We start from the raw sequence: 26,696 nt of genomic DNA, 5'->3' as shown, positions 1-26,696 counted from the left end.
TCCTGTCAGGATTTCGGAGATGATAGTGGTTATCTATCACCAGAGGGGTTTGCTGCGTCCTCTTCACTCACTAAGGGCCATGGTAGATTGAAAGTGTGTTGGATATTGCTGGGCGCAGTGGCTCACGCCTGTAATCCCAGCACTTTGGGAGGCTGAGGCCGAGGCGGGCAGATCACAAGGTCAGGAGTTCGAGACCAGCCTGGCCAACATAGTGAAACACCCTCTCTATTAAAAACACAAAAATTAGCTGGATGTGGTAGCACATGCCCGTAGTCCCAGCTACTTGGGAGGCTGAGGCAGGAAAATCCCTTGAACCCTGGAAGCGGAGGTTGTGGTGAACCGAGATCGTACCACTGCACTCCAGCCTGGGTGACAGAGCGAGACTCTGTCTCACAAAAAAAAAAAAAAAAAAAAAAAAAAAAAAAGTTTGTTGGATATTTCGGGTGAAAATTGCAACTTGGCTTCAATTTTGGCTTCTTCCAGTCTATTTCTACAGCTATAGAGACATCTAATTTGACCTGGTCATCGTGACTTTAATAGCAGGTGACATTGCCTGAACCCTCACTCTGTGCTGGGTCCCGTGCCAAGCTTGTTATCTCATAGAATTCTCACAATAGCCTTCTGAGATTGTGTTAGTATTGTCCCCATTGCCTAGATGAGGAAACTGAGATCCCTTTCTCAAGGTCACAATCAGGACTTAAGTCCCAATCTCTCTGACCCCAAGGCCTCTGAGTTTAACCACTAAATTACACTGCATCTGTGGGATATGCTGCAAAATATTCACTAAATCTTAAGTACGCAGTCACAGTCATTAGGAACAGTCATTTGTGTCCGTGCACGGATGTTTCTTTGAATCTTCAACATTGAGCATTTGCGTGGGATGAAATGATGAAATGGAACCGCCCCCTCCCCCCCACCCCCAGCCCCACCTTACTTTCCTTTCTTCTCTGACCATGGGCAAGAAAGAGTCCGCCAGTATGTGCTGCTGTAGCTGGAAGCTCCTTTCTGGTCCTCGCCATGAGCCCTGGGGGAGATAAGCAGAGTTGGCGTTCCAGGCACTAAGGAGACTTTGCAGGCATGCTTAGACTCCCTCAAGCCAGCGAGCAGCAGGCCTCCTGCACAGTGAGACTTTTCAGCTGCTTGTGTGGAATGCCCCCAGGCTTAAACCAACAGACTTCTCTGAACTCTCCATCCAGGGATTCTGAAAATCTGCAAGGATGCTGTGCTCTAGCCACAAGAGGGCGCTCCACTCCCGGGCAGGCAGGACGGGAGTTTGGGGGAGGTGGGTAGGAGGAGCTGAGAGATTCCTTTTGGATGCAGCTTTGAACCAAGCGCTCTTAAGCACTGGGAAGAAGTGTTTTCAAGCCCACTGAAAAGTTTCATTTCATTCAACTAGTACCAAGCTAAGGGATGAAGGATCCAACAGAGAAAACCACATGGTTCCTGATCTCAAGGAGCCTACAGTCACGTGTGGAAGGCAAAGAATTAGAAGGGAATGTGATGTGTGCCAGAGTCTTAATCCAGAACAGTCATTTAGTAAGCATTTAATGAGCACCTACTATGTGCCATTCTCTGTGCTGGTTTGCCAAGAATAGGAAAATGAACCGCACAGTCAGTCATTGCCCTCAAAGGCCACAGTCTACTTGGAAGATAGCAAATGTGAAAAAATGGGAAACTGTAGCCATCAATCTGTCTGTCTGTCTGTATATCTATCTATCTATCTATCTATCTATCTATCTATCTATCTATCTAATGATCAATCAGTCAATTGAGAGAGAGAGAGAACTGCGAAGGAACACCCAACCAAGTCTAGGAGGGAAGAGGGAGTATTAGGGAAGACTTCCTGGAGGAAGAACACCTGACTCATGCTGAAATGAATTAGGATATCAAGGAAGACTTCCTGGAGGAGAGGACATCAGAGCCAAGTCATAAAAGACAAATAGGGTTTAACCAGGCAAAGCAACAGAGGGTACTCCAGGTGGTGGAGAGAGCATATACAAAGAGTGAGAAGGTCCCAGAGCCAGACCAAGGTGTGTGTGTGGGTAGATATTGGGTACCATGTTAAGGAAATTGGGTCTTTTCCAGCATGTGATGGGAAAGCAGATACTAAGAGAGTGAGGTGAGGGAATGATTAGTTACCCGACTCTGTGGGTTGGAGAGGGCATTATGCACATGGTAATATCTGAACTGGACCGTGGACTATGTGTAGGGGTTCACCAGGTGGAGGAGGGAGAGAAATGGTAGAAACACTCTGTCAGGGGCAGCTTTGCCGTTCCATGGGGGCCACTAAACAGGGACTCTCCAGGGTCCCCGCCCCGTCTCCTTCATCTATTAGAGCATTTTTCTCTTTAATTACTCCAGAGCAAAAGGGCTCAGTGCTGGAGACAGGGGGGCAAAGGGAAATATCTGTATGGGGTTTCTGGGTCGTTCTGGTGAAAGGGTTCCAAGAAAAGAGGTGGATGAAGCGAAAGTGAAGATTTGGGGCTCAGTTCTTGGCCACCCCTGTGCCTCTGACCTGAGCATGTCCCAAATCAAACTTCTCAGTATAGCTGGGCTTGGGGTGGGTGATGATGTGGGGTTGGGACTGACACGCAGGGTCTGGTGTGGGTGCAGTTGAGAGATGCACCATGGTGCCATATACTGCCTGGTTTCAGGGCTGGGACCACCTTCACCGCATCCCTGATCTTCTCTTTGCTTTGGAGTCCTCATCGTTGGGGAGAAGATAATAACAGCATCTCCTACCTAGGGTTACTATGGCACTTAAGTGAGGTCATACATGAAAAGCAAAGCACTTGATACAGTCCCTAGGACACAGTCGGCACTCAAATCAAAGCAGCAGTAACACTGGCTGTTGTTGCTGCTGTTATTATTGTGATGAAACCTCCTGTTTGATAAAGTTGAAAAATTTTAAATGTCCATGTTTTATGCCTATAATTTCAGAGCTATATTCTCTCCATTTCAGATGAAAGCTTAATCAGCACCTGGCTGGAATCCTTGTTTTTAGTGTCTCCTTTCCATCTCTCTCTCAGTATGAGAGGTCCTGTTGAAAATGGAGTAATTTCACCTCCTAATAATCTGTTGGCAAGGAAGATGCCTAGAAAAAAAGAAACAATTCTAAAAGAATCTTAAATACTCTGCTTTTTTAAAATTTCAGCAACAGACTGTGAATAATTGCTAAGCCCCTCACTTTCTTTATCATTTTTAAATTTTATTGTTATCATTATTATTATTTTAGAGACAGGGTCTCACTATGTCACCCAGGCTGGAGTGCAGTGGTACAATCATAGCTCACTACAGCCTCAAACTCCTGGCCTCAAGTGATCCTCCCACCTCAGCCTCCTGAGTAGCTGGGACTGCAGGCACATGCCTCCATACCTAGCTAATTTTTAAATTTTTAATAGAGACAGGGTCTTGCTATGTTGCCCAGGCTGGTCTCAAACTCCTGGCCTCAAGTTATTCTCCTACCTTGGCCTCCCAAAAGTGCTGGGATTACAGAGATGAGACATTATACTCAGCCCTTTTTTTTTTTTTTTTAAATTTTAGCAATGTATTTTATTTACCCCAACATTTGATGTGTACAAAAGTATTGTTAGGTATTGTCCATTATTATTATTATTTTTCATTCTAAGCCTATTTCAGTCAAGCCTTGCCACAAATTCAACTGCTAACGTGGACGAGTAGCTCTGTTATTGGACAGGGTAGCTCTATACTAAGAAATGGCCAGCATGTGACAGATCCATTCTTGAGGGCATAGTTATTCTCAGCCTTCGGTATACATTGCACTTATTTTTGATAGTATCAGATTGTGTCATAAGCTTAACTCTGATGGATACTAGCACTCATAACACATTTCTATTAATTGCTTAAATATCACACCATTACCTGTTTCAGTGAGTTACCTATACATTACCTTTATGATTCTGTGTAAGGGAGAGCCCCTGGCTTTATTGCACAATTGTTGTCATGAATGCATCATGTTGTAGGCAGAAGGCAGATGCTCACCCACTGGTGGGGTGAGACCAATGCCCATGTGTGGGATTGAGATCAGACATCACCCCTCTCTCTTCTCTTGAATGAATCTATAACTGGCCATGGATCAAAGGCTGTGAGCCGAGGGGTCCCTGGAAGAGCTCCTCTTTACCTTCCTTCCTTTCACCATTTAGAGATCATTCAACAAATATTTAAGTTCCTTCTCTATGTGACTCGCTTTGCTGGGCACAGAGTGTACAAAGAATACCATTCAATCTCTTGGGTCTTGAAGAGTCCCCAAGAGAAGAACCACACTTTCCAGAAGCTTCTGCTTGGTTTTAGCTGCAGATTCTTTCTTCTGAAGGAACTATCAGACAGATCTCCATAAGATAATAATAATAATTCACGTTTCTACTTTGTATTGAGTCACTTATGGGCATTTTTAAATTCACTCCACAATTCTCCAAAGAAGGACTCTTTTGTAGGCAAGAGAACTGAGGCTTGAGAAGTTTAATGGACTCACCCGGGGTTGGTGAGACTAGTTATTTGAATCTGGGGAGTCTGGCCCCAGAATGGTGTAATTCCTACAAGCTGCACCTGCTCTCCTCCAGCAATGCTGCTATGGTGGGCACAGCGATGAAGGGTGGGGGCACCCAGGGTCCCTTTTCTATATCATTCTTCTGAATCTGGCAGCTGCCTGTGAGGCACCCCATCAGATCCAGCCTATGATCTGGGGGAGCACCCTCCCTCCTGAACTCCTAAGGTGGGCACCGTCTGAGACTCCTGGCAGGCACTGGACCAAGAGCCAGACAGAGCCGCAGGTGGGCTGAGAAGAAGGAGCCCAGCACTAGAAGTTCTGAGCAAGAGGAAGCATTTCCAGAAGAGGCTTAGTGTACTTAGATCTCTTGAAAGTCGTCAGGCTTAACATCTACAGAAATGCACTGATTATTGTTCCCTGGAGGAAGGGCAGTGGATTTGGGGATGAAACATGTAGATGGTGAATGCCACCTTGACACAGATCTGGACTCACTTGAGGACAGCCTGGGATTTGCTGTTTTTGTCAAATGGCCAAAGGGCAGCTTGGCCACAGGTTGGGGGCTTGGAGCTCTGGGGACTTGAGATGTTTAGGCAAAAGTTGTGCGATTGGAGTTGGAAGCTGAACTTGACCCTGGCTCTCTAGAGCTTCTCTAGGGAGGTGGGCAAAAAAGAACAGCCGAAGTGTTTGCTTGTGCTCCATGGCAGAATGAGCTTCTCAGAGGGACCTAGGGGTGAGAGGGCAAACCCTTGTTGCCCAGCCCTGTGTCTCTACCTAAAAGCCTGTGGGCTCTTCTAATTTCTCCCTGTGGGTTTTGGATCCCTCATGGGAAACGCAAGTCTGGGCCTCCCTGCTGTAACTTTGTGCACCTATGGGTATATTTCCTTTTCCTCTTTTTCTGTCTCCCTTTCAGAGCCAAGAAGAAGAGTAAACCCTTGAACCTCAAGATCCACAGCAGCGTCGGCAGCTGCGAGAACATCCCCTCTCAGCAGCGCTCCCCACTGCTGTCCGAACGCTCCCTCCGCTCCTTCTTTGTGGGACACGCACCTTTCCTGCCTTCCACCCCTCCTGTTCACACTGAGGCCAACTTCTCTGCAAGTAAGTCACCCGCCGGGCTGCACTGGGGACGCCGGCCGCGCCACCTCCTTCTCCCCAGCACCTGCTGTCCTCTGCGCCAGGTGCACACTCTCTTTTCTTTATCTCGAGGGCTTGTAAAATGCTCACTGATAGAGCTTCACCCATGCTCTGCCCATGGCTCCCCCGCCAACATCTGCCTATGCCAGTCACATCCATTTGGATGGTTTTGGAGGGGGGCATCATTGACGCTGGGGAGGTTGACTGGGTGTTGTCATTGGTGCCTGGTTCCCGTTCTTTCCCCTGCAGGTGTGAAGGCAAGATAGAGGAAGGCAAGCAAGCATTCAGGGAGGCACCCGCCCTCTCTCTCCCTCCTGCCCGCTGTCTCTCAGCTGCCTGATTACAGGACTTTTCTTGGCCGCTGTGGCTAAGGCATCTATGATTCAGTTTTGTATTTTTTCCCCACTCAGGTCAACATATATAACCTTTCCATCTCAAAGATGTATTTGGGTTCAAATGGGGTTGAGCATGGCCTGGGGTGGTTTACTTTCTGCTCTTACGAATTTCTGCTGGAGACAGGGTGGTTATTACCTGGAGCAGAAATGGAACTTTTTGGTGATGGAGGGCTGAGGTTTCAGAAGGTGTTTAATCTTCTCTAGCCAGAGGCCTGATTTGCTGAACAGGCACAGACATGGTCAGGGGGCACCCCCCTGATTAAAGCCCAGCCAGTCCTCCAGCCAAGACAGCAACTTTTATTGATTGATTGCTCAAGAAAAGGAAGGGCTCTGAGAATGTAGAAGACATAACCCCTGGCCCTTAATTCAGCCACAGGCTGTGCACGTTGTGTTGCTGCTCTGAGAAGTGATGGACATGTTCACTGAGCACTGATACATGCTAATCGCTCACAGGCAGGGCCCTGTTTAGTTCTTGCAACAATCCCTCGTGCAGATGGATTATTCCCATTGTACAGAAGGGGAAACTGAGGGCCAGGGACGTCAAAGAACTTGCTCAAAGTCACACAGGTGTTGAGTACTTGAGCTGGGATTTGCATTCGTTTATTCTAACACATCACACATCATTTGATAACCATGACGGCTCAAATAGCCAGCAGAATGCCTTTCTCTAAATGTGGGGTTTTCTTCATTACTTTCACGTAAGGGTTCCTACATGTTGAGAATTTGACAAGATCTATTAATTCTTGCCTGGAAAAAAAGGCACATGTAATATCCAACATCCAGCTAGATGGTTAGGCTTGGGCCCGGATGGTGAGCTTGGTTTATACTCCACGGGTGTATAGGGCGCATCCATGGTAGGAATCAGCTGAAGGTGTAGACTGATAAACCATGTGGACATCATATAGGGGTCAATCCAGAAACTGCCTTGTCTCAGTGCCCAGGTTAGGCAGGCTCTAAACTGAGCAAACTAAAATAGCACCCACGACTCACAGGTCCACACCAGAAAGCCAATTTATTAATTTGTCCAGAGAAATCACTGCCAGAGAGAGCACCCTTCGTGAGGGTGGGCCTGCGTGCTAGTCAAAGAGAGTGGCTGCATGAGCGTGGATGAAGAAAAGCATGATAGTGACATGTCCAGTGTGTAGCAACAGCCAGGTGAGGCAGATGTCACGACCAGGAACAGATGCCTGGGTTTGAACCCCAGTTATTCTACTTTTAAGCAATTGTGCGTGACCTCAAGTGAGTTCAAAGCCTCTGAACCTGTTTCCTCATCTATAAAATGGGGACAATAAGAGGTTCACCTTGTAGATAGTTGTGAGGATTAGATAAGCTTATGCATGCCAAGCCTTCTGCACAGTTCCTGGCACACAGTAGATTCATAATAAATGGTGGCTTTTATGATGATGTTTTATTCTTGAAGCACTTACAGCCTGTGGTCTGATGGTTAATTTGGGGCTTCTGTGGCTAAATGACTTGCAGTTTACTCCCCCTCCCCACTTACCCATGGCCCTAAGGGTGCTTGGCATTTGCCTTGGCATGACTCTGGGTGGCTGCCTCTAGCAGCCATCTGTCCTTGGTCATCACCATCCTATGAGTAAATGTCAGCAGGGCCCCCTCCAGGGGTTTGACCACTGCTCTGCATTTTAGTTTTGGCCAGAGTAAAAACATCTCCCTCCTGCTTTGAAAAACAAAAAACAACAAACAAACAAACAAACAAAACCACCATGGATTTGAACATTTGAGCCCCCGTCCCTACCAAAGAGTTTTTGAGGATTCACTGTGGCTTCTAACTTTTTGTTCCCGCCCTGGTCTCCACCTAAGAGGAAAAGCTTTTCTGCTTGCCTGTGAACAGGAGCAAAGTCCTTAATTAAAAGGCAGCTCCCAGCAGTAAGAGGCACCAGGAGCACAACTGCCCCTTGGACAGTCTTGGTTCTTGCGTGCAAAGAAGTTGCTCTCTGATCTCCCAGAAAGAAGAAAGATAGCATTTGAGTCTCAGTGGAAGAATGAGTGTGTAACCCAAATATTAGCTGAAACCCCAGGGACCAGTTCCCTATCTGTTGATTCTAACAAGTAACAGAAACAGAGGCAGCCTGGTGTGGTGCGGCAGGTTCCAGTTTGGGAAATGAGATGCTCTCTGTTGGAATTTCAGTGTTGCTGCCGGTTGCCTGTGTGGCCCCTGTCTCTCCCTGGTGTGTCAGCTGCACTATTTCAGTTAAGACTCTCCCCAGTCTGTGAGGCAGGTGGTAGAATTCCCATGTTGCAGATCAAGAAACTGAGGCTCAGAATGGTGCATGAACTTGTCCGTGGGGTCCCTTCTGAATCCACATGCAATCTAGCCTGCATTGTATCACTTCAATGCAGCAAGTTCCTTTCTCCATCTGGGTCTCAGTTTCCCCAGGGGTATGCACTCCCTGAGGGTCCATTTCAGTGACTCTGAGGTCTATCCACTGACTTTTCCTAGGCACATCTTTTGACGCACTTAGATGCTGGTTCTGGGGACTCTGGGTGGGGCTTGGGGTTGGGAGAACACAGCTACCGGGTGCTGGCTCCTCCTTGTTTGTAATCGTTCCCATTCCCCCGCCACTGTGAATTTCAGAAGAGAACTCCCTGCTTTGGGGCCCTGGTGGCAGCCTTCCTCCTGCTGACCCAGCCAAGGGGGCCTCTGGGGCTGCATCCATGCCCGGCTCAGTCTGTCTGCCTGTTTGTCACTGTCGGCTCTGGCTCTGGTCTGCACTGTGAAGGGTGGTGACACGCCATCTTGTTCCCCCATGATGGTAATGCCTGGGGACAGTGTTAGGCAGATCTGGCTGTAGTGTGGCCGAGCCTCACAACCTCAGGGTGCCCAGCCACCTCGAGTGGGGCATGAGAAGGACATCACCTTCTTGGGGCTTACCCTAGTCCTCTGGCCTGGGAGTGGCGAGTGGGGAAAGGGAGGGAGGGGAATGGCAGGAGCCTTCACTGATGGAGGAATCTGTCTCTGAGGTTCACCAGCCCTTGGGTTTCATAGCCTCACTCAGGTAGGGCTAGTATGAAAGACATCAGATGCTTCTGTTCACCCTGGGAGATATTGACTCAAATGAACCTGCTTCCCAGAGAAATAGAGAGCAGTGGACTTATCTCTCCACCCTTGCTGTATTTAGTCTGTGTTGCGTTTGGGTGGGCCACCATGCTCTGGTGGTTTGGTTAGGTGCTCTTCACCAATGGGCCATCTTTACTCCACCAGTCTGCAAGCTTGTGAGCTCCTTATTTTCTATCTCTGATCCCAGCTGATGGAGGTCAGGCTGTCTTAAATCCCCTAAAGAAAGCCTACTTCAGAATGAAACAGTGCCACCTAGATGGAAGAAATAATTGTCATCATTCATTACCGGCTGGTAGAAGTGACTTTGGGTTTAAAGCAACTAACTGGATGCTGTTAAGTCACTGGACAAATCAACATCTTGAGTCTATTTTCTACCCAGCAACGATGCAGTGAGGATACACTGAGAAATGCATGTAAATTCCCTAGCATGGAGATTGGTACTTACAGCACTGAGTCTCGATAAAGGGTGGCTTTGGGAGCTATTGCTATATGTTACATGATGAAGTGGCTTGCAACAATGATGAAAACCATGGTCACAATAGCAATCGGCATGTATTGTGTTGACAGTGTTCCAGGGATTGCGCAAAGCAGTTTACTTTTATTATTTCATTTAAGCTCCAACATCCTCTATAAGGTAGGTACTACTATTATCCCCATTTTACAGATGAAGAAACTGGGGCTGAGAGAGTTTAAGCACTTGGCCCAAGGTCACAAGGTTAGGAAAGAGGTGAAGTTTGCCATCCTTTTGAATCTTCCATTCTGCAATGCTAGGTTGTGAAACTGCAATGTCATCTTCATTAAAACTTGCTTGCTCATCAGGTAGGGAACTGAGCATGCTCAAGTTTTCTCTCCGATGCCCTTGCATCACTGGGGGAGCGTGTTGTGGGTGACAGCCTTGCTCAAAGGATGCCTCTTTGTCAGTGTGCTGTGCTCACTTAGGAAGCAGCACCCGCATTGACTGACCTTTTGCTGCTCCATCTAGACTCTGTTGTTATTATTCTAGGGATCTGTTGTCCCCGGTTGTAGCCATCCCCATAGGGGCCAGGCAGTTGCAGAAAGTAGCCAAAATTACAAGCTGCAGGAAGCTCCTGCGGCTCATCCATCCTGGACATCTCTGGTAGAAGATGAAGAATGACATAGTAATTTTGCCACCTGCAGTTTTCTGGGTGTTTCTTTATTAGCTGCCCATGACTCACTTAGAATGCTGGTTTTGGAAACTCTGGGTGGGGCTCGGGCTTGGGAGAACACAGCTACCAGGTGCAGCAGCTTCAGGGCAGCAGCTACCAAGGGGAACAAGTGACTGATGGGTTCCAGAACTTCCCCATCTTGGTCTTAATGACACCAGCTGGAGTACCCGCTAGCCCTGGGTCTTATGAAATATTGTCCTTCATGAGGTGTCTTGAAAGACGGCAGCCCCTCAGCTCATCCCTGCTCTAAGCAACTCCTGCTCTTTGTCCTGGGGGCAAGCTAAGAGAGAGTTGACCCTCATTTGATAGCCTGGCCTTGTGTGTACCTTGAGGCTGAGTCAGAAGCCTGGTTTGTCGAGGAAGGCAGCAGGTAGCAATAAAGACTGATGGAGCAGAACTGCCTGCTCCCAAGAAAGCCACTGGAAGGGTTATAAAGAGACTCAGGATGGGGGTGATTATATAATGGGGTTTAATGAGGCTTAAGGCCAAGGTTCATTACCCCCAGAAGAGAGGGAGGAGAGGCTCATGTCTTGACAGAAGTTTGCTGACTGAACCAGTCTTGTCTCAGAATTGGAAGATATTTTGAGCAGTTTGGGTTTGACCAGACTCAGTGGTGCCAATTCCAAGGGGAAAGAAGATATCCTATTGGAGTTACCCAAAGGGCTTTGCTCCCCCAAAATGAGCTGGGGTAGGTGCTGGTATCTCCTCTTCCCCTGAGGACTCAGCAGACACAGGAGGTACCACATTGCCTGGCATCTTTTAGAAACTCAGGTCCCAGCAGTTTTTTAATGGGTACTGACCACCTGCTACGTGCCAGGTGGATGTAGATGATTTGCAGGCATTATAATATATAAACCTGGAAATAAACAAAATGCTACAGAACAGTTCCTAATGAAAAGCACTGATCTCTTGCACTATCCCTCCTCAATCCTGCTTCCCAGAAGCAGCCAGCGTAACTCTTTCTGCCTGGTTATTTTGGTGGTCATGACCACAATTTAAACCGGGTTCTACCAGGGGTTCTCAAAATGTGTTTCAGACCACCACACCAGCAGCAGCAGCATCCCAAAGCTTATTAGAAATGCAAATTCTTGCTCTTCCCCTCCAGCCCTATTGAATCAGAAGTTCTGGGGAGAGGTCCAGTAATCTGAGTTTTCACAAGCTCTCCAGGGAGTTCAGCAGGCTGGCATTTCAGAATCCCGGGGTTATGTGACAGTTTTTTTTAAAGCTTTCATTTTGAAGTAATTTCAAATTTACAGAAAAGTTGCAAGAACAACACAGGGAACTTCGAGGCCCCTCTTTACTTAGATTCACTGGTTTTTAACATCTTCCTACATTTGCTTTTTTCTCTGCTTCTTTCTTTCTCTTTCTCTAATTTTTGTGAACATTTGGGACTAGGCTGCATACTCCCTTACATAACCACGTAGGTTACCAATTTCAGGAAACTTGACATTGAATCAGTACCTTCATCTCGTGAGATTCCAATTTCATCTATCGCCCCAATAGTATCCTTTAGAGCAATTTTTTTTCCGGTACAGGATAGAATCTGGGGTCACATACTGTGTTTAGCAGTTATGCAAGCTAGAACAGTTTCTCAGCCTTCTTTGTTGTTGTGTATGACTTTGGCCTCTTTGAAGAGGAGGGGTCAGTTACTTTATAGAACATCTCTCAATTCGGGTCTGCCCGATATTTCCTTCTGGCTGGACTCAGGCTAGATGTCCTTGGCAGGATGCCTACGTAAGTGGCATTGAATCTTTCTTAGTATATCATGTCTTTATAGAACACTCCACTGTGTGGGATGAGGAGACTTAAGGTCCTTCTGTGCTCTGCACACTTGCCCCGTGGATTTCCAGGAAGCCAGGAGCCCAGCCCTCAGCCTTCCTTGTGCTTCTCTGTGATGGGATGGGAGTTATTCCAGATTTAAGTTTCTCTCAATGTGCAAGAAACTGACACAGAAGATAAAGCCTGGATGTAAGCAATTGGCCTTAAGGGACTGCACGTGTGTCAAATTGTCATGATTCCGTTGCAGATGTATCTATTGAATATCTTTATGTTTCAAAGGAGTTTTCAACCTCTTGTGTGTTCATTTCCACCCGTTTAATGAGGTAGATTTGACCTGGTCAAGGGTTGAATTGTGGCCTCAAAAAGATGTGCCCAAATCCTACCCCACAGACCTGTGAATGTACCCTTATTTGGAAATAGGGTGTTGGCAGGTTGATCAAGTTAAAATGAGGTCATTAGGATGGGCTCTAGTCCAGTATGACTGGTGTCCTCATAAGAAGAGGGAAATTTGGACAGAGATGCCAGGATGGCACCAGGTAAAGATAGGGACAGATATTGGAGCGGTGTGTCTACAAGCCAAGGAACGCCAAGGATTGCCGGAGCCCCCAGAAGCTGGGAGAGAAGCATGAGGACATGCTGTCCTCAGAGCCTCCAGAAAGAACCAACCCTGCTTTGAAAATCAGAAGCCCCCTTGATCTTGGACTTCTGGCCTCTAGAACAGTGAGAGAACAAACCCGTCTTGTTTTAAGTCACCAGTTTTTGGTATTTTATTATAGCAGCCCTAGGAAACCAACGCAGACCTCCTCCTCATTTTCCAAACAAGAATAAGGCGGCACCAGGCCCAATCTGTATAATCATGGCAAGTCAATACCTGTTCCAAGTCTCAGTTCCACCTTAAATGCCAGCTGGAACAGGGCTTTTTCTCTGAGATACCTACTGGGTTCCAAGAAGTACCTGAAAAGAGTGTAGCAGCCTGATGTGGGGGAGAGAAGAAAGAGGTGAGGCGGGGCAGTTGCTCTCCAGCCCCAGCAGGTGTGGCCTCGTGGAGATGTGGGCCCAGCGCTGTGCTGCCAGATTGTTTGATTTGTTTAGAAGTTGGAGATCCTGACTTTTACAAGCACTCTCCCATTTAAAAAATGTTAGCAACCAATTATACATCCTTCGACACTGTGTAAACCCATATTGGAGAACTCCACGGGTTTGTGGGTTATATTTTGTTTAGGGGCTCCCAATTTTTAATCTCTGTTCTAAGATAGATGTCAGAGCTGGAAAGGGCCTCAGAAATCACTGAGTCCAGCCCCTTGTTTTACAGATGGGGAAACTGAGGCCAGAGAGTAGAAAGGACTTGCCCAGGGCTATAGAGCTGGGACTTGAACCTGAGTCTCCTGGTGCCCCACCAATGGCTCTCTCCATTATATCAAGAGGGTTGACAGCAGTCTCTGCTGCCACTCCAAGTGCTCAGCAACAAGGTGGTGGAAGTTCAAAGGAAGTTAGCGTGTCTTTGTTTAAATGGTGACACTTTTTGTGTGTATGGAGGGCTGCTGAAGCATGTGGGCATGAGCTGTATGTATGTGTGCATGTGTGGGTGTGTATTTCCATGAGAGGTGACTTCTGGGTTCTTATCATCAGTCTTCTCTTGTCCCTGCCTACACATTTTGTACTTCTTGCCCTAGCAAAAACAGTTTGGGTTCACCATGCAATAGACAACCTCAGACCTTTTGTTATGATTGCTCTCACCAGGAGTTGTGGCAAACAAAATTTGTAGGTAAGTGGTTGGCGTTAGAAACCAAGGGAGCCATTTGTGTCTGCTGGAGTTAAGTCCTGATCCTCAGTCAGGTATGTGCTGTCAGAGTGGGCAATGCCATTTCCCCGCATCAGGACCTGTATCTGAGTGTTACTGCCTTTGTCTCAGTAACCCCTCCCTTGAGCATCAGCTGATTTCAAAACGTCAGCTGATTTCTCTATGCGATAGAGCTGTACAGTGTACACAAGGCATTCGTATTCCTTATCCATGCCTCTGCATCCCCATTCTGTGGAGGAGAAAACCAACGTTCCAAGAGAGGAAAATTCCTGGCCAGCAGTTACATAGTGCATCAGAGGCAAGACTAAACCACAACGCCTTCAGACACCAGGTTGCATGCTCTTTCTGCACATAACTTGGCCTGACCTCATTTCTACGAAGTGGTAGGGTTGCAGCGGGGGTTGGATTTGTTTCAATCAGATGTACCCTCCTCCCCAGCAAGCCTGATCCTCTTCTGGCAGCCCCATCTTGCCCATCTATCCAGCTGGGTAAGCCTATATTTAGGTGTGAACTTTGACCCTTCTCTTCCATGATGCCCCATCTTCCATGTCGTGTTGAGTGAGGCTTCTAAATCAGGGGTCAGCAACATTTTTCTGTAAAAGGCTAGATAGTAAATATTTCCAATCTTGCAGGCTATATGATTTCTGTGACAACTACTCAACCCTGCCATTGTAACACACAAAGCATCCAGAGGCAATACCAAAACAAATGGATATGGCTGTGTTTCAGTAGAACTTGACTTACAATAACAGGTGGAGGGCCAGATTTGGTTAGTGGGATGTAGACTGTGACCTCTGTCCTTCCACTTTTTTTCATCTCTTCCTCCATCATCACCACCCTGGTCCAAACTATGCAATAGTTTCCAAATGGATCGTCCTGTATGCACTTTGACCCAAATCCAATCCATTGACGTAATCTTCCCAAAGTGAAAATCTGGCTCTCCACCCCAATTAAGATAAGATTCTACCACGATCTCCCACAGTTCATAGTCTACAGCCTAGATCCTTAATGTGTCACACCAGACCCTGGCTGGCTCCTGTGCTCTCTCTAGCTTCATTTTTCTCTCTCTGCCCCGTCACATGAATTCCTTCAATGAACTATGCTCTCTCTTGACATGAACTCTTAGGCTAATGGATGCCCACTCATTATTATCACTTCCGTCTGAATTATTGTTTCCTCGGGAAAGCATTGCCTGATATTCTAAGTTAGATCAGTTACACCTTTCCTCATCTCTATACTTTTCTTTAGAAGCACTTAGCACAACGTGCAGGTGTATGTGTAGTTATATGAGAATTTGTTTCGTGCCTCATTCCTCTAATATCAGTTCCATGAAGGCAGTGACTACATCAGGCTTGCTCATCTCTGTGCCTGGCATGGAGCTAGCACACACACAATAGTTTTGAATAGATAGCAATGAACATTTTTGAGCACTCACTTTGTGTCCAGCACTGTGAACCTTCACCTACTCAGGACCTAGATGGCAAAGGACAAAGAATTCTACTTGTTGCCCTCCAGAGCTGCAGGACTGGCTGCGCTTGGCATCACCCAGGCAGGAACTGAAGTCTCTGGATTTGGACGCAGTCTTTGGATTTATGGATGGTTCTCCTGCTTAACTGACTAGGCAGGCACGTGTCCAAGAAAAACTGCCCCCAAAATCATTTTGTTGATTGAAAAATAAGCAGCTCTTCATCACTGCGTGGTGGTGACGGTGACTGGGATTCATGGTTGGTTACAAGAGACAGGTAACTCAACCTAAGTGTTGTTGTTGTTGTTTTTTTTTAATATAAAGGTAATTTATTGACACATATAACTAAAAGGTCCATAGACTGTGTAGGCTTCAGGTGCTTCAGGTATGGCTGGATCTAGGGGCTCTGTTCATATTGTGATTTAGTCTCTTATCTCTCAGCCCTGCTCTTCTTTAGGATGGCTTCACTTTTGTGTTCTATGTGGAGACAATATGGCCCCAGCAGTCTCCCCTATTCTAGTCTATAGCGGCAGAATAAGATTGCTTAGATCTGATATTCACTCTGAATCCACAGGCTTGACTGTATTCTCATCTCTGAACAAATCAGCAGAGCCAGAGAAATGGGGTGGATACTTACTGGCTTTATTTGGGCCATGATCTAACCTATGGGCTTAGAAATGGAGAACTTTGCTGTATTAGTCAGGATTCTCTTAGAGGGATGGAACTAATAGGATATATATATATCCTATTATATATACACACACACAAAGGGGAGTTTATTAAGTATTAACTTGCATGATCACAAGGTCCTACAATAGGCTGTCTGCAAGCTGAGGAGCAAGGAAAAGTTAAATTTTTTTTTTTTTTTTTTTTTTTTTTGAGGTGGGGTTTCACTCTTGTTGCCCAGGCTGGAGTGCAATGGCGCGATCTCGGCTCACCCCAACCTCCACCTCCTGGGTTCAAGCGACTCTCCTGCCTCAGCCTCTCGAGTAGATGGGATTACAGGCATGTGCCACCACACCCAGCTAATTTTGTATTTTTAGTAGAGGTGGGGTTTCTCCATGTTGGTCAGGCTGGTCTCAAACTCCCAACCTCAGGTGATCCACCCACCTTGACCTCCCAAAGTGCTGAGATTACAGGCGTGAGCCACCATGCCTGGCCACAACTATCCTCCATATAACCAGAAACATACCAATCTGTAACCCAAATACTATTACATAAAGTTAACAATACTTAAATGCTGATATGCAGACAATAAATCTTATGTCACATGATAAAGGAAAAGGAAATAAAATGAAGGTATTTTCTTAGTACAAATGTATACATGCACACACATGTTTTTAACAAAAGAAGGAGGAAATGCTCATGGCACTTACAGTCCTCATTGGTGCAGCTGGTCACGTGGTCATAGCCGGTATTGATGACTACCTTCTACTACCCATTCTGTATTCCCTTTGCCTTCAGCAGGCACCTCAGCAAGTCATGGTTTTTTTCCTGGTGGAGTGACACAAACCTTCATTCTTGAAGTGTCCGGGTCATTTGTAGTCCTGCCTGAATTGGGCTGTTACAGTTTCCCATTGATCTTAATCACAGGGCATGGTAATACTGAGATGCCCTAATGGATCTCCTGTATTCCATGCGTACTCTTCCTTACCTCCATTGTGGAGTAGCAGACTGGTTTCATCTTGATAGTCTGGGTCATTCACTCCAGCTAACGCTGTTGGCTTAGCCTGTTGACTTAAAGGTAGGAGGAGCTCAAAGTGTCCCGGTGGCAATTTTAACTTCAAGTTTAGTGGAATTGTCGTGTCTCTGGTGGCAGCATTCCTCTCTCTGGAACTAAGATCTCTAGGCCAGCAGAACGTAATGTCCTGGGATCAAGAAGCAAAAATTTTGCTAGTGGATCACTAGGGGTGATGGTGGATGGCGCCACTTCCCTCTGCTTGATTCCTGGACCTGTGAATCCTGGCTATGGGAGAAACAGTACCATATATTGGACGCTGATTCAGAGCATACATGGCCTTCCAGAGAACTTTGCCCCAGCCCTGCAAAATATTGTCACCTAGTTCATATTGTAATTGTGACTTCAAAAGGCCATTCCACTGTTCTTTTCATCCAGCTGCTTCAGGATGATGGGGTATTGCCACCTAGTTGGTGTTGTAATTGTGACTCCAAAAGGCCATTCCACCGTTCTGTCAATCCAGCTGCTTCAGGATGATGGGAAACATGGTAAGACCAGTGAATTCCGTGAGCATGAGCCCATGCCACACTTCTTTAGCTGTAAAGTGAGTGCCTTGATCAGAGGCAATGCTATGTGGAATACCATGATGGCGTATAAGGCATTCCGTGAGTCCACAGTAGTTTTGGCAGAAGCATTGTATGCAGGAGAGGCAAACCCATGTCTGGAGTAAGTGTCTATTCCAGTGAGGACAAACCTCTGCCTTTTCCATGATGGAAGAGGTCCAATATCATCAATCTGCCACCAGGTAGCTGGCTGATCACCCTGAGGAATGGTAACATATTGAGGGCTCAGTGTTGGTCTCTGCTGCTGGCACATTGGGCACTCAGCAGTAGCTATAGCCAGGTCAGCCTTGGTGAGTGGAAGTCCATGTTGCTGAGCCAATGCGTAACCTCCATTCCTGCCACATGGCCACTTTGTTCATGGGCCCATTGGGCGATGACAGAGGTGGCTGGGGAAAGAGGCAGAGTGGTGTTGACAGAATGGGTCATTGTATCCACTTGATTATTAAACTCCTCTTCCACTGAGGTCACCCGTTGGTGAGCACTCACATGGGATACAAACATCTTCACAGTTTTTGACCACTCAGAGGGTTCCGTTCACATACTTCTTCCCCAAATTTCTTTGTCACCAATTTTCCAATAATGCTTCTTCCAAGCCTCTGACCATCCAGCCAAACCACTGGCCACAGCCCATGAATCAGTATATAATCACACATCTGGCCATTTCTGACTTCCATGCAAAGTGCACAACCAGGTGCGCTGCTCAAAGTTCTGCCCACTGGGAAGATTTCCTTTCACTGCTGTCCTTCAGGGACATCCTAGAAAGGGGCTGTAGTGCTGCAGCTGTCCACTTAGGGGTGGTGCCTGCATGTTGTGCAGAACCATCTGTGAACCAGGCCCTAGTCTTCTCTTCCTCTGTCAACTGATCATAGGAGACTCCCCATGAGGCCATCAGTGCAACCTGGGGAAGAGAAGGCAGGGTGGCAGGAGTAGAGACTGTGGGCATTTGAGCCACTTCCTCGTGTAACTTACTTGTGCCTTCAGGACCTGCTCGAGCCCAATCACGTATTGTAGCTTCCATTTGATGATGAAATGCTGCTGTGCATGACCCACTTTATGGCTAGCTGGGTCAGAAGGCACCCAGTTCATGACAGGCAGTTCAGGTCACATTGATGACGCATAGCCAAATGTTCAGTTTCCACCAAAGCTTAGTAACAGGCCAAGAGCTGTCTCTCAAAAGGAGAGTAGTTATCTGCAGAAGATCGCAGGGCTTTGCTCCAAAATCCTGGAAGCCTCTGCTGTGATCCATCTATGGGAGCCTGCCAAAGGCTCCAGACAGCATCCCTGTCTGCCACTGACACCTTAAGCATCATTGGATCTGCTGGGTCATATGGCCAAGTGGCAGAGCACTTTGCACAGCAGCCTGGACCTGTTGTAGAGCCTTCTCCTGTTCTGGACCCCACTCAAAACTGGCAGCCTTTCGGGTCACTTGACAAATGCACTGGAGTAACACACCCAAATGAGGAATGTGTTGCCTCCAAAATCCAAATAGGCCCACTAGGTGTTGTGCCTCTTTTTGGCTGTAGGAGGGGCCAAATGCAGCAACTTATCCTTTACCTTAAAAGGAATATCTCAACAGGTTCCACAGCGCTGGACCCCTAGAAATTTTACTGAGGTAGAAGATCCCTGATTTTGGTTGGATTTATTTCCTATTCTCTGGCATGCAAATGTCTCACCAGTAAGTCCAGTGTGTTTGCTACTTCTTGCTCACTGGATCCAGTCAACATAATGTTATCAATGTAATAGACTAGTGTGATATCTTGCAGAAGCGAAAAGCAATCAAGGTCTTTCCGAATAAGATTATGACACAAAGCCAGAGAGTTTCTATATCCCTGAGGTAGGACAGTGAAGGTATATTGCTGGCCTTGCCAGCTGAAGGTAAATTGCTTCTGGTGGGCCTTATAGACAGGAATGGAGAAAAAGGCAGCTGCCAAGTCAATGGCTACATACCAGGTACCAGCAGATGTGTTAATTTACTCCAGCAATGAAACCACATGTGATACAGGTACAGCAGCTGCAGTTGGAGTTACCACTTGGTGAAGCTTACGATAATCCACTGTCATTCTCCAAGATCCATCTGTCTTCTGCACAGGCCAAATGGGAGAGTTGAATGGGGATGTGGTAGGAATCACCTCCCCTGTGTCTTTCATGTCCCTGATGGTGGCACAAATCTCCACAATCCCTCCAGGGATGCAATGTTGTTTTTGATTTACTATTTTTCTAGGTGGAGGCAGCTCTAATGGCTTCCGTTTGGCCTTTCCCACTGTAATAGTCCTCATCCCACCAGTCAGGGAGCTAATGTGGGGGTTCTGCCAGCTGCTAAGTATGTCTATGCCAATCAAACATTCTGGCACTGGGGAAATGACCACAGATGAGTCTGGAGACCCACTGGACCCACTGTACATCAGACCTGAGCTAAAACTCCATGAATTACCTGACCTCCATAAGCTCCTACCGTAACTGGAGGACCACAGTGACGTTTTTGGGTCCCCTGGATGTGTCAGCTCAGAGCCAGTGTCCAGTAGTCCCTGAAATGTCTGATCATTTCCCTTTCCCCAGTGCACAGTTACCCTGTTAAAAGGCTGGAGGTCTCCTTGGGGAAGGATGGGAGAAAGATTCACTGCATAAATTGTCTGTAATATAATGGGGTCCTTCCTCAACAGACCCAGCCTCCCCTTCATTCAAAGGGTTCTGGGTCTGTAAACTGGCTCAAGTCTGGAAATTGACTGAGGGGCTGTGATTCTCTTTTTTAGTAATTCAAATTAGTTTTTTGTCCATTCTACCCAGAAATTTTACGTTTGTATAATTTAAGTAGAAATGCAGTAGGCTTCCTATCAATTTCACTTCTAGGAACACCATGATTAATTAGCCAATGCCAGAGATCTACATGAGTCAGAGTATTATTTTTTTAATTATTATTTTTTATCTTTTCCATAAGTTATTGGGGTACAGGTGGTATTTGGTTACGTGAGTAAGTTCTTTAGTGGTGATTTGTGAGATTTTGATGCACATATCACCAGAGCAGTATACACTGCACCATATCTATAGTCTTTTAATCCCTCGCCCCCCCCCCCACACTGCCCCTGAGTCTCCAAAGTCCACTGTATCATTCTTATGCCTCTGCGTCCTCATAGTTTAGCTCCCACATATCAGTGAGAACATACGATGTTTGGTTTTCCATTCCTGAGTTACTTCACTTAGAGTCAGTGTATTCTGATTGCCACTGTGCCTCTGTTGTCCATTGCGGTAGCTACGCTCACTTTACCTTTGACAGTTGAGTGCTGCCATTGGCCCCTGCCACCTTGGGATCCAATTATTCCCCTTGTATTTAAATTTTGTAGTTGAGTGACTGTGATTCCCACCATTAGATCTGACATACAGAGAAGAGCAATTACGGCTCTTCTACAGTGTTCTCTATACTATTAGAAGTAGAGTCCTTAGCAGTTTTGGGATATATGTATATATAAATAAATGAGTTTATTAAATATTAACTTATGTGATCACAAGGTCCCACAATAGGCTGTCTGTCTGCAAGCTGAGGAGCAAGGAGAGCCAGTCTTATTCCCAAAACTGAAGAACTTGGAGTCATATATTTGAGGGCAGGAAGCATCCAGCACGGGAGAAAGATGTAGGCTGGGAGGCTAGGCCCATCTCTCCTTTTCACATTTTTCTGCCTGCTTTATATTCCCTGGAAGCTGCTTAGATTGTGCCCACCAGTTTAAGGGTGGATCTGCCTTCCCCAACCCACTGACTCAAATGTTAATCCTTTTGGCAACACCCACACAGACACATCCAGGATTAATAATTTGTATCCCTCAATCCAATCAAGTTGACACTGAGTATTAACCATGACATTTGCTTAAAAGAGAGAATGAATGCTGGGGAGGCTGACAACCATTGTTCACTAGAGCAAACATGAATAATGTGGGGTCCCTGTCTTTAAAGACTTTAAGGAGCACTCCTCCAACCCCAGGCCAGATCAGTTCATGACCTGAATTAGCAGGCTGTGTCTCCATCATTGTACAGAAAACCATTTCAGTTCTCTGTTTCTGTTGGGCTGTATTCCCCAGTGGTCCCTGGAAAGGAGTTTCTTTTTTCTCCCATCCCCTGACACTCCTCTAGGAAGCACACAGCCTTCTAGGGAAAGTTAATCATGGTACCAAGTAGAGACTCAGCCCCACTCCCAGGGCAAAGCCATGGCATCCTGGCTTTGGCCACACAGGCAGTTAAGAGTTGGACAAACCGGGGTGCAGATCTTATGTCTGCCACGTATTACTTACCAGCTCCAAGCCTCAGGTTCTCCATCTTTAAAATGGACATCATATCCCTTTCTCATGGATTGATTATTGAGATGAAATGAAAGGATCCTAAGCAGTATGCCTGCTGCATAGGAAGCAGTACCTAAGTGTTGTGGTTGTTGATACTGTTGTACGGTGTGGATTTAGGTCAGCTTTAATCCTCATTGGTTTCTGCTGGATATTGCCCCACCCTACAGCATATCTGAATGCAGCAATCAGTATTGATTGAACATCTGAAATGTAAAATAAGATACTGAGTATCAGGGAGGAGTCAAATAAATGTACGTTACAGTCCCTGACCTCAGTGCACTTGCAGTCGAGTTGGTTAGAAGCCCTCTAGGATGCAGGCAAAACTCTGGGCCAGGAGTTGGGAAATCTTGGTTGTCCTCCCAGGGCTGTTACCCCTGGCTGTATGGCTCTTGTTAAATCACTCAACATTTCAGAGCCTTGGTTTCTTCAGCTGGCAAATGCGCATATTGATGCCATCTGCCTACCTCACAAAACTGTTGATTGTTGGGAGGTGTGTGATCACCATTTGGAAACTAGAAATTGTTCAGATGGACAAAGTATCATTATCTCTGCCTAGTAAGACAGCAGACAGACAGGCAGGGCAGACATTCAGATGTTGTGCATCTGTAGCACTGTACGATCTGATTGGTTGGGCATGTTTTTAGTGTGTGTTCTGATTGGTTGAGTGTATGTTTTGCTTGACTAGGTGTATTTTCTGATTGGCTGGGCATATTTTCTGTTTGAGCATATTTCCTCATTGGTTTGGCGTGATTGGTTGGATATGTTTCTATTTGGCCCATGCCACCCCATAAGGGTGGTTAAATATTTTTAGTAACACCGCTAGACGCAACTACCTACCTCACTAAGCATAAGAAAATATTCAAGCCTCAGTTTCCTGATGTATAAAGTGATAGCAATACCTTCCTGGCAAGGTTATGGTGAAGATTGCAGGAAATGAAATGCTAAGGATTACGGTCTGTCCCGTCCACAAAACTATGCTCTGTAAAGGCAGTATCTTATCTTTCCTGTTGACTGCCATATCCTCATATCTATAGCCTGCTACATCATAGGCCCTGAGCAAGTATGTTTTGAATGCATAAATGAAGCCCCAATGCCTTATGCTAGGGGCACAATGGTTACTCAGTAAATCCAGATTGAGGATATTAGGGGTCATCAGAGATGAAGGATGCAGTTGGTGTCAGACAACAGGGAGGGGTGGAGATTGTGGTAAACTGGAGATCACCTCCTCCTCCACTTCTAAAGAAGGCAGTCAATGCTCAGTCCCCATCAATCACTGCTGTATGGGAAAGGGAAAAATTGTCATCATATTATCCAAATTTTCTCAGAGAAGCCAGACATCTAGATTTTCGTAGATAATCTCATCATCTTAAAAATATTGGCAATGGATTAAAATTTTTTTTTTATAAAAACCATCACAGGTTAAGCAACACATATATGGGGGCCACCAGTTTGTGACCATTGAACCTGCTATAAATGGTATGTCCCTTGCTGATTCTTGTAACTGGAACTTTTCTCTTTAAAAAGACAGGGTTAGGCTGGGTGTGGTGGTTTACACCTGTAATCTCAGCACTTTCGGAGGCCAAAGCAGGAGGATTGCTTGTGCTCAGGAGTTTGAGAACAGCCTGGGCAATGTACTGAGACCCCCATATCTACAAAAAACAAAAGTAAAAAAAAATAGCCAGACGTGGTGGTGTGTACCTGTGGTCCCAGCTACTCAGGAGGCTGAGGCAGCAGGACTGAGGTTGCAGTGAGCTCTGATCATGCCACTGCACTCCAGCCTGGGCGACAGAGTGACTCTGTCACTAAAAATTAGAACAAAAACGGATGGGTCAGCCTTCCTTCTCATCCTTAGGACTGTGCTCCTGGCCCATCTCCTGAGCTCCAGCATCATTAACATGCCGCAAAAGCCTGTCCTCCTGGCTGTGATTATGCCCCTAGGATGTAGCTTTGATAACTCGGATTTCCCCCTGGGGACTTGACCTCTTTGTTACTCATTTTGAATGGAGGAACTCTTCCTTCTCCAAATAACAGTCTCCTTCCTAGGCCTCGGGTGGACGTGCCACAGCCCCCGACCCACGGCACCCTGGGCCCGTGCTGGCTCCTAGCACACACCCGCACTCTGAGGCTTGGCCCCATCAGTCTCTGGGCAGGATCCGAGACCCTGCTTTTCATCTCAGGCCAAATTCTTCTTGGCCGCAGATAAAAGTGGCAAGTGTTCTACTGTGCCTCATGCTGCTCTGTCGAAGGCCTCTGTTAAAGCCATTCTTCCCTCTGATGAAGTTAGGGTATGACCAGGCAGGCATATAGGTGGGCACTTAGCTCCTGTGCCCCTCTCTCCCTCCTACCTGCCCTCCTCTGTTTACTCTCTTTGCTCTCTTCCTCCATCACATCTGTCTTCAGGTCTGTGTGTCTGGATCATCCAGTCTCTTTTTCTGTTACTTTCTTCCTCTCTCTTTTCTCTGTATGGCTTTCACCCTCTCAGTCTTTCTTTCTCCTGGTCACCACATGTCTCATCTCTGTCTCTGTCTCTGCCTCTCCCTGGCTCTTTCTCCCTCTCCTCTCCCTCCTGGCTGTAACCATCCACCCTTCACAGCCTCTTGAACGCTGGCAGGCCTTCTGCGCTGCATTCCTTAAAACCCTGGCCGCTGACAGAGAAGACTTGGAGGTGGTGGCTGGGGGACTGCGGGAGGGAGGGAGGACTAACCCCCCTCAGAAGTCAGAGCATCTGTCTCTTTGGGAGCAATGCCGGGGCTTTGATGCTAAATACTGAGGAGTGAGAAGGAGGGGACAGATGGCAGAGGAGGAGCTCTGTAGGGCGGGTGCTGGTGCACCCCTTCAGGAGAAACTCAATGCTGACTCCATCATGACAAGCCTGGGGTCCTGGATCGCTGGGGTTAATTGGCACACCCTGGCCTGCCTCCAGCTGGAGTATTTACTTCCTGTTCCCCAAACCCTCCAGGCTTTGGCTATAGCGTTCTCTGGAAACCCCAGGAACCATTGCCTTGTCCTGCAGCAGCTCTTTCTGGGAGGCTGCCAGCCCTGGCAGGCACCCTAACTGGGCATATCAGGAGCCTCTGAGGTTAGGAGTCAGCAGGATGCGGTGGAAAGCACAGGGGCTCTGCCTCAGCCCGGTCCCGAGCAGTAGGGTCACCTTAGGTTGCCACCTCACCTGTCTGTTTGTCCATCTATAAAATGGGACTAATGATGTAAGTGTTCCCAGCCTCGTAGAGCTGCCACGAGGACCCAGTGAGCCAGTACTACATGTTATGGGCTGGAAATGGCTGGATGGGGTCAGCTGCTGCTTCTGCAGAGGGCCAAATAGCAAGTATTTTCAGCTTTGCAGGACAATAGCCCTGGCCCTCTGTATTCGTGGATTTTACATCCATGGATTTAACCAACTTCAGAACTAAAATATTTGAAAAAACATGGACGATTATGTCTGTAATAAACATGTACTGACTTTCTTCTTGTCATTATTTCCTGAACAATACAGTATAACAACTATATGCCTAACATTTACATTGTATTAGGTATCATAAGTAATCTAGAGGTGACTTAAAGTATACAGGAGGCTTTGTGTAAGTTATTAATATATGAAGACTATGCCATTTTATATCAGGGACTTGAACATATTGGAGTTTGGTATATGTGGGGTGTCCTGGAACCAACCCCCTATGGATACCGAAGGACAGCTGTACACACACACACACACGCACGCATACACGCACATTCCAGAAGACATAATTGTTTTCAGTGCTATATTTGGAATTGTAAGACGAGTTCAAGCAGAGTGGTTTTTGATGAGGCTTCTCCACCCACTGTATTTGATGAGAACATTTCATGCTTAGCCCTCATGAGAAGCCAAGGCGTTGATCTAAGACTGGCCACACTGTTCCATCACAACCCCTTCTAAGCAGTCAGAGATTTTGCTTCCAGGAAAATTGGGTGGGGAGGCAGATTGTGAAATTGAGGTTTGCCCAAAGAACATATATGACCTCTACATGGGTGTAAACTTAATTCTGAGAGCAGGTAGGTTGTTGAGGATGGGATTCAAGGGTCTATAGAGAGGAGAAGATTGCCTACTTAGCCAACTTCTTCCCCTTTGGGAAATCCCATAGAACTTATAGAACTTGGGCAGAGGAGTGGGGATTGTTATCAGCAGAGGGACACCTGGCATGGAGGCCTCCAAGATTGCATTTGTCAGCACTTTTTCTGATATAAGTAACAGAGAACCACCACATACTCGTTTCAGCAAATACAAGTGAACATAATGGTTCATGCACTGGAAAAACAAAATCTATTTCTAGAATAAAGGCATCAGGAATGGCTGGATCCAGGAGCTCAGTGTCATCAGCACATGTTCTTTCTCTTTCTTGGTCTCACAGCCTTGTTTTCCTCCTTGTGAGTTTTATCCCCAGTTAAGCTCCCTCTTCATAGTAGCCCTTGACTGCTCCAAACTTCCATCTTCACAGTTCTAACTGTATCAGTAAAAGAGTCCCAGTATTAGCTCTGATTAGATGCATGGGAACACATACATGTTTATCCTGAACTGATCACTCTAACCAACTGTGGCCCAAGTTATTGGTCCACTCTTGAAGCCATGGAGTGAATCAACTCCACTGAACCAACTGGGTTGCAATCAAGGGGAGTGGATTTCCAAAGACCAGGGTGATGTAACTACCAGAATAGGGATGCTGAGCACGTGAGAACAACTACTGCCTGTAAA

The 26,696-nt window shown here is 46.6% G+C and overlaps 1 protein-coding gene across 1 annotated transcript in view; it reads left to right on the top strand.

Annotated features, from left to right (window-relative positions):
* KSR2 (kinase suppressor of ras 2) overlaps window positions 1-26,696 on the top strand; it is a 501,760-nt gene that overhangs the window by 298,018 nt on the left and 177,046 nt on the right. The window contains exon 5 of the mRNA XM_026456593.2: window positions 5,418-5,602. Within this exon, the coding sequence (XP_026312378.2) occupies window positions 5,418-5,602 (185 nt within the window). The remainder of the gene's footprint in view (window positions 1-5,417; window positions 5,603-26,696) is intronic.

This window comes from Piliocolobus tephrosceles, chromosome 10, assembly GCF_002776525.5.
Source record: "Piliocolobus tephrosceles isolate RC106 chromosome 10, ASM277652v3, whole genome shotgun sequence".
NCBI classification, from domain to species: Eukaryota; Metazoa; Chordata; class Mammalia; order Primates; family Cercopithecidae; genus Piliocolobus; species Piliocolobus tephrosceles.
The sequence above is the reverse complement of the archived record's forward strand: the minus strand, read 5'-3'. Positions and strand labels throughout refer to the sequence as shown.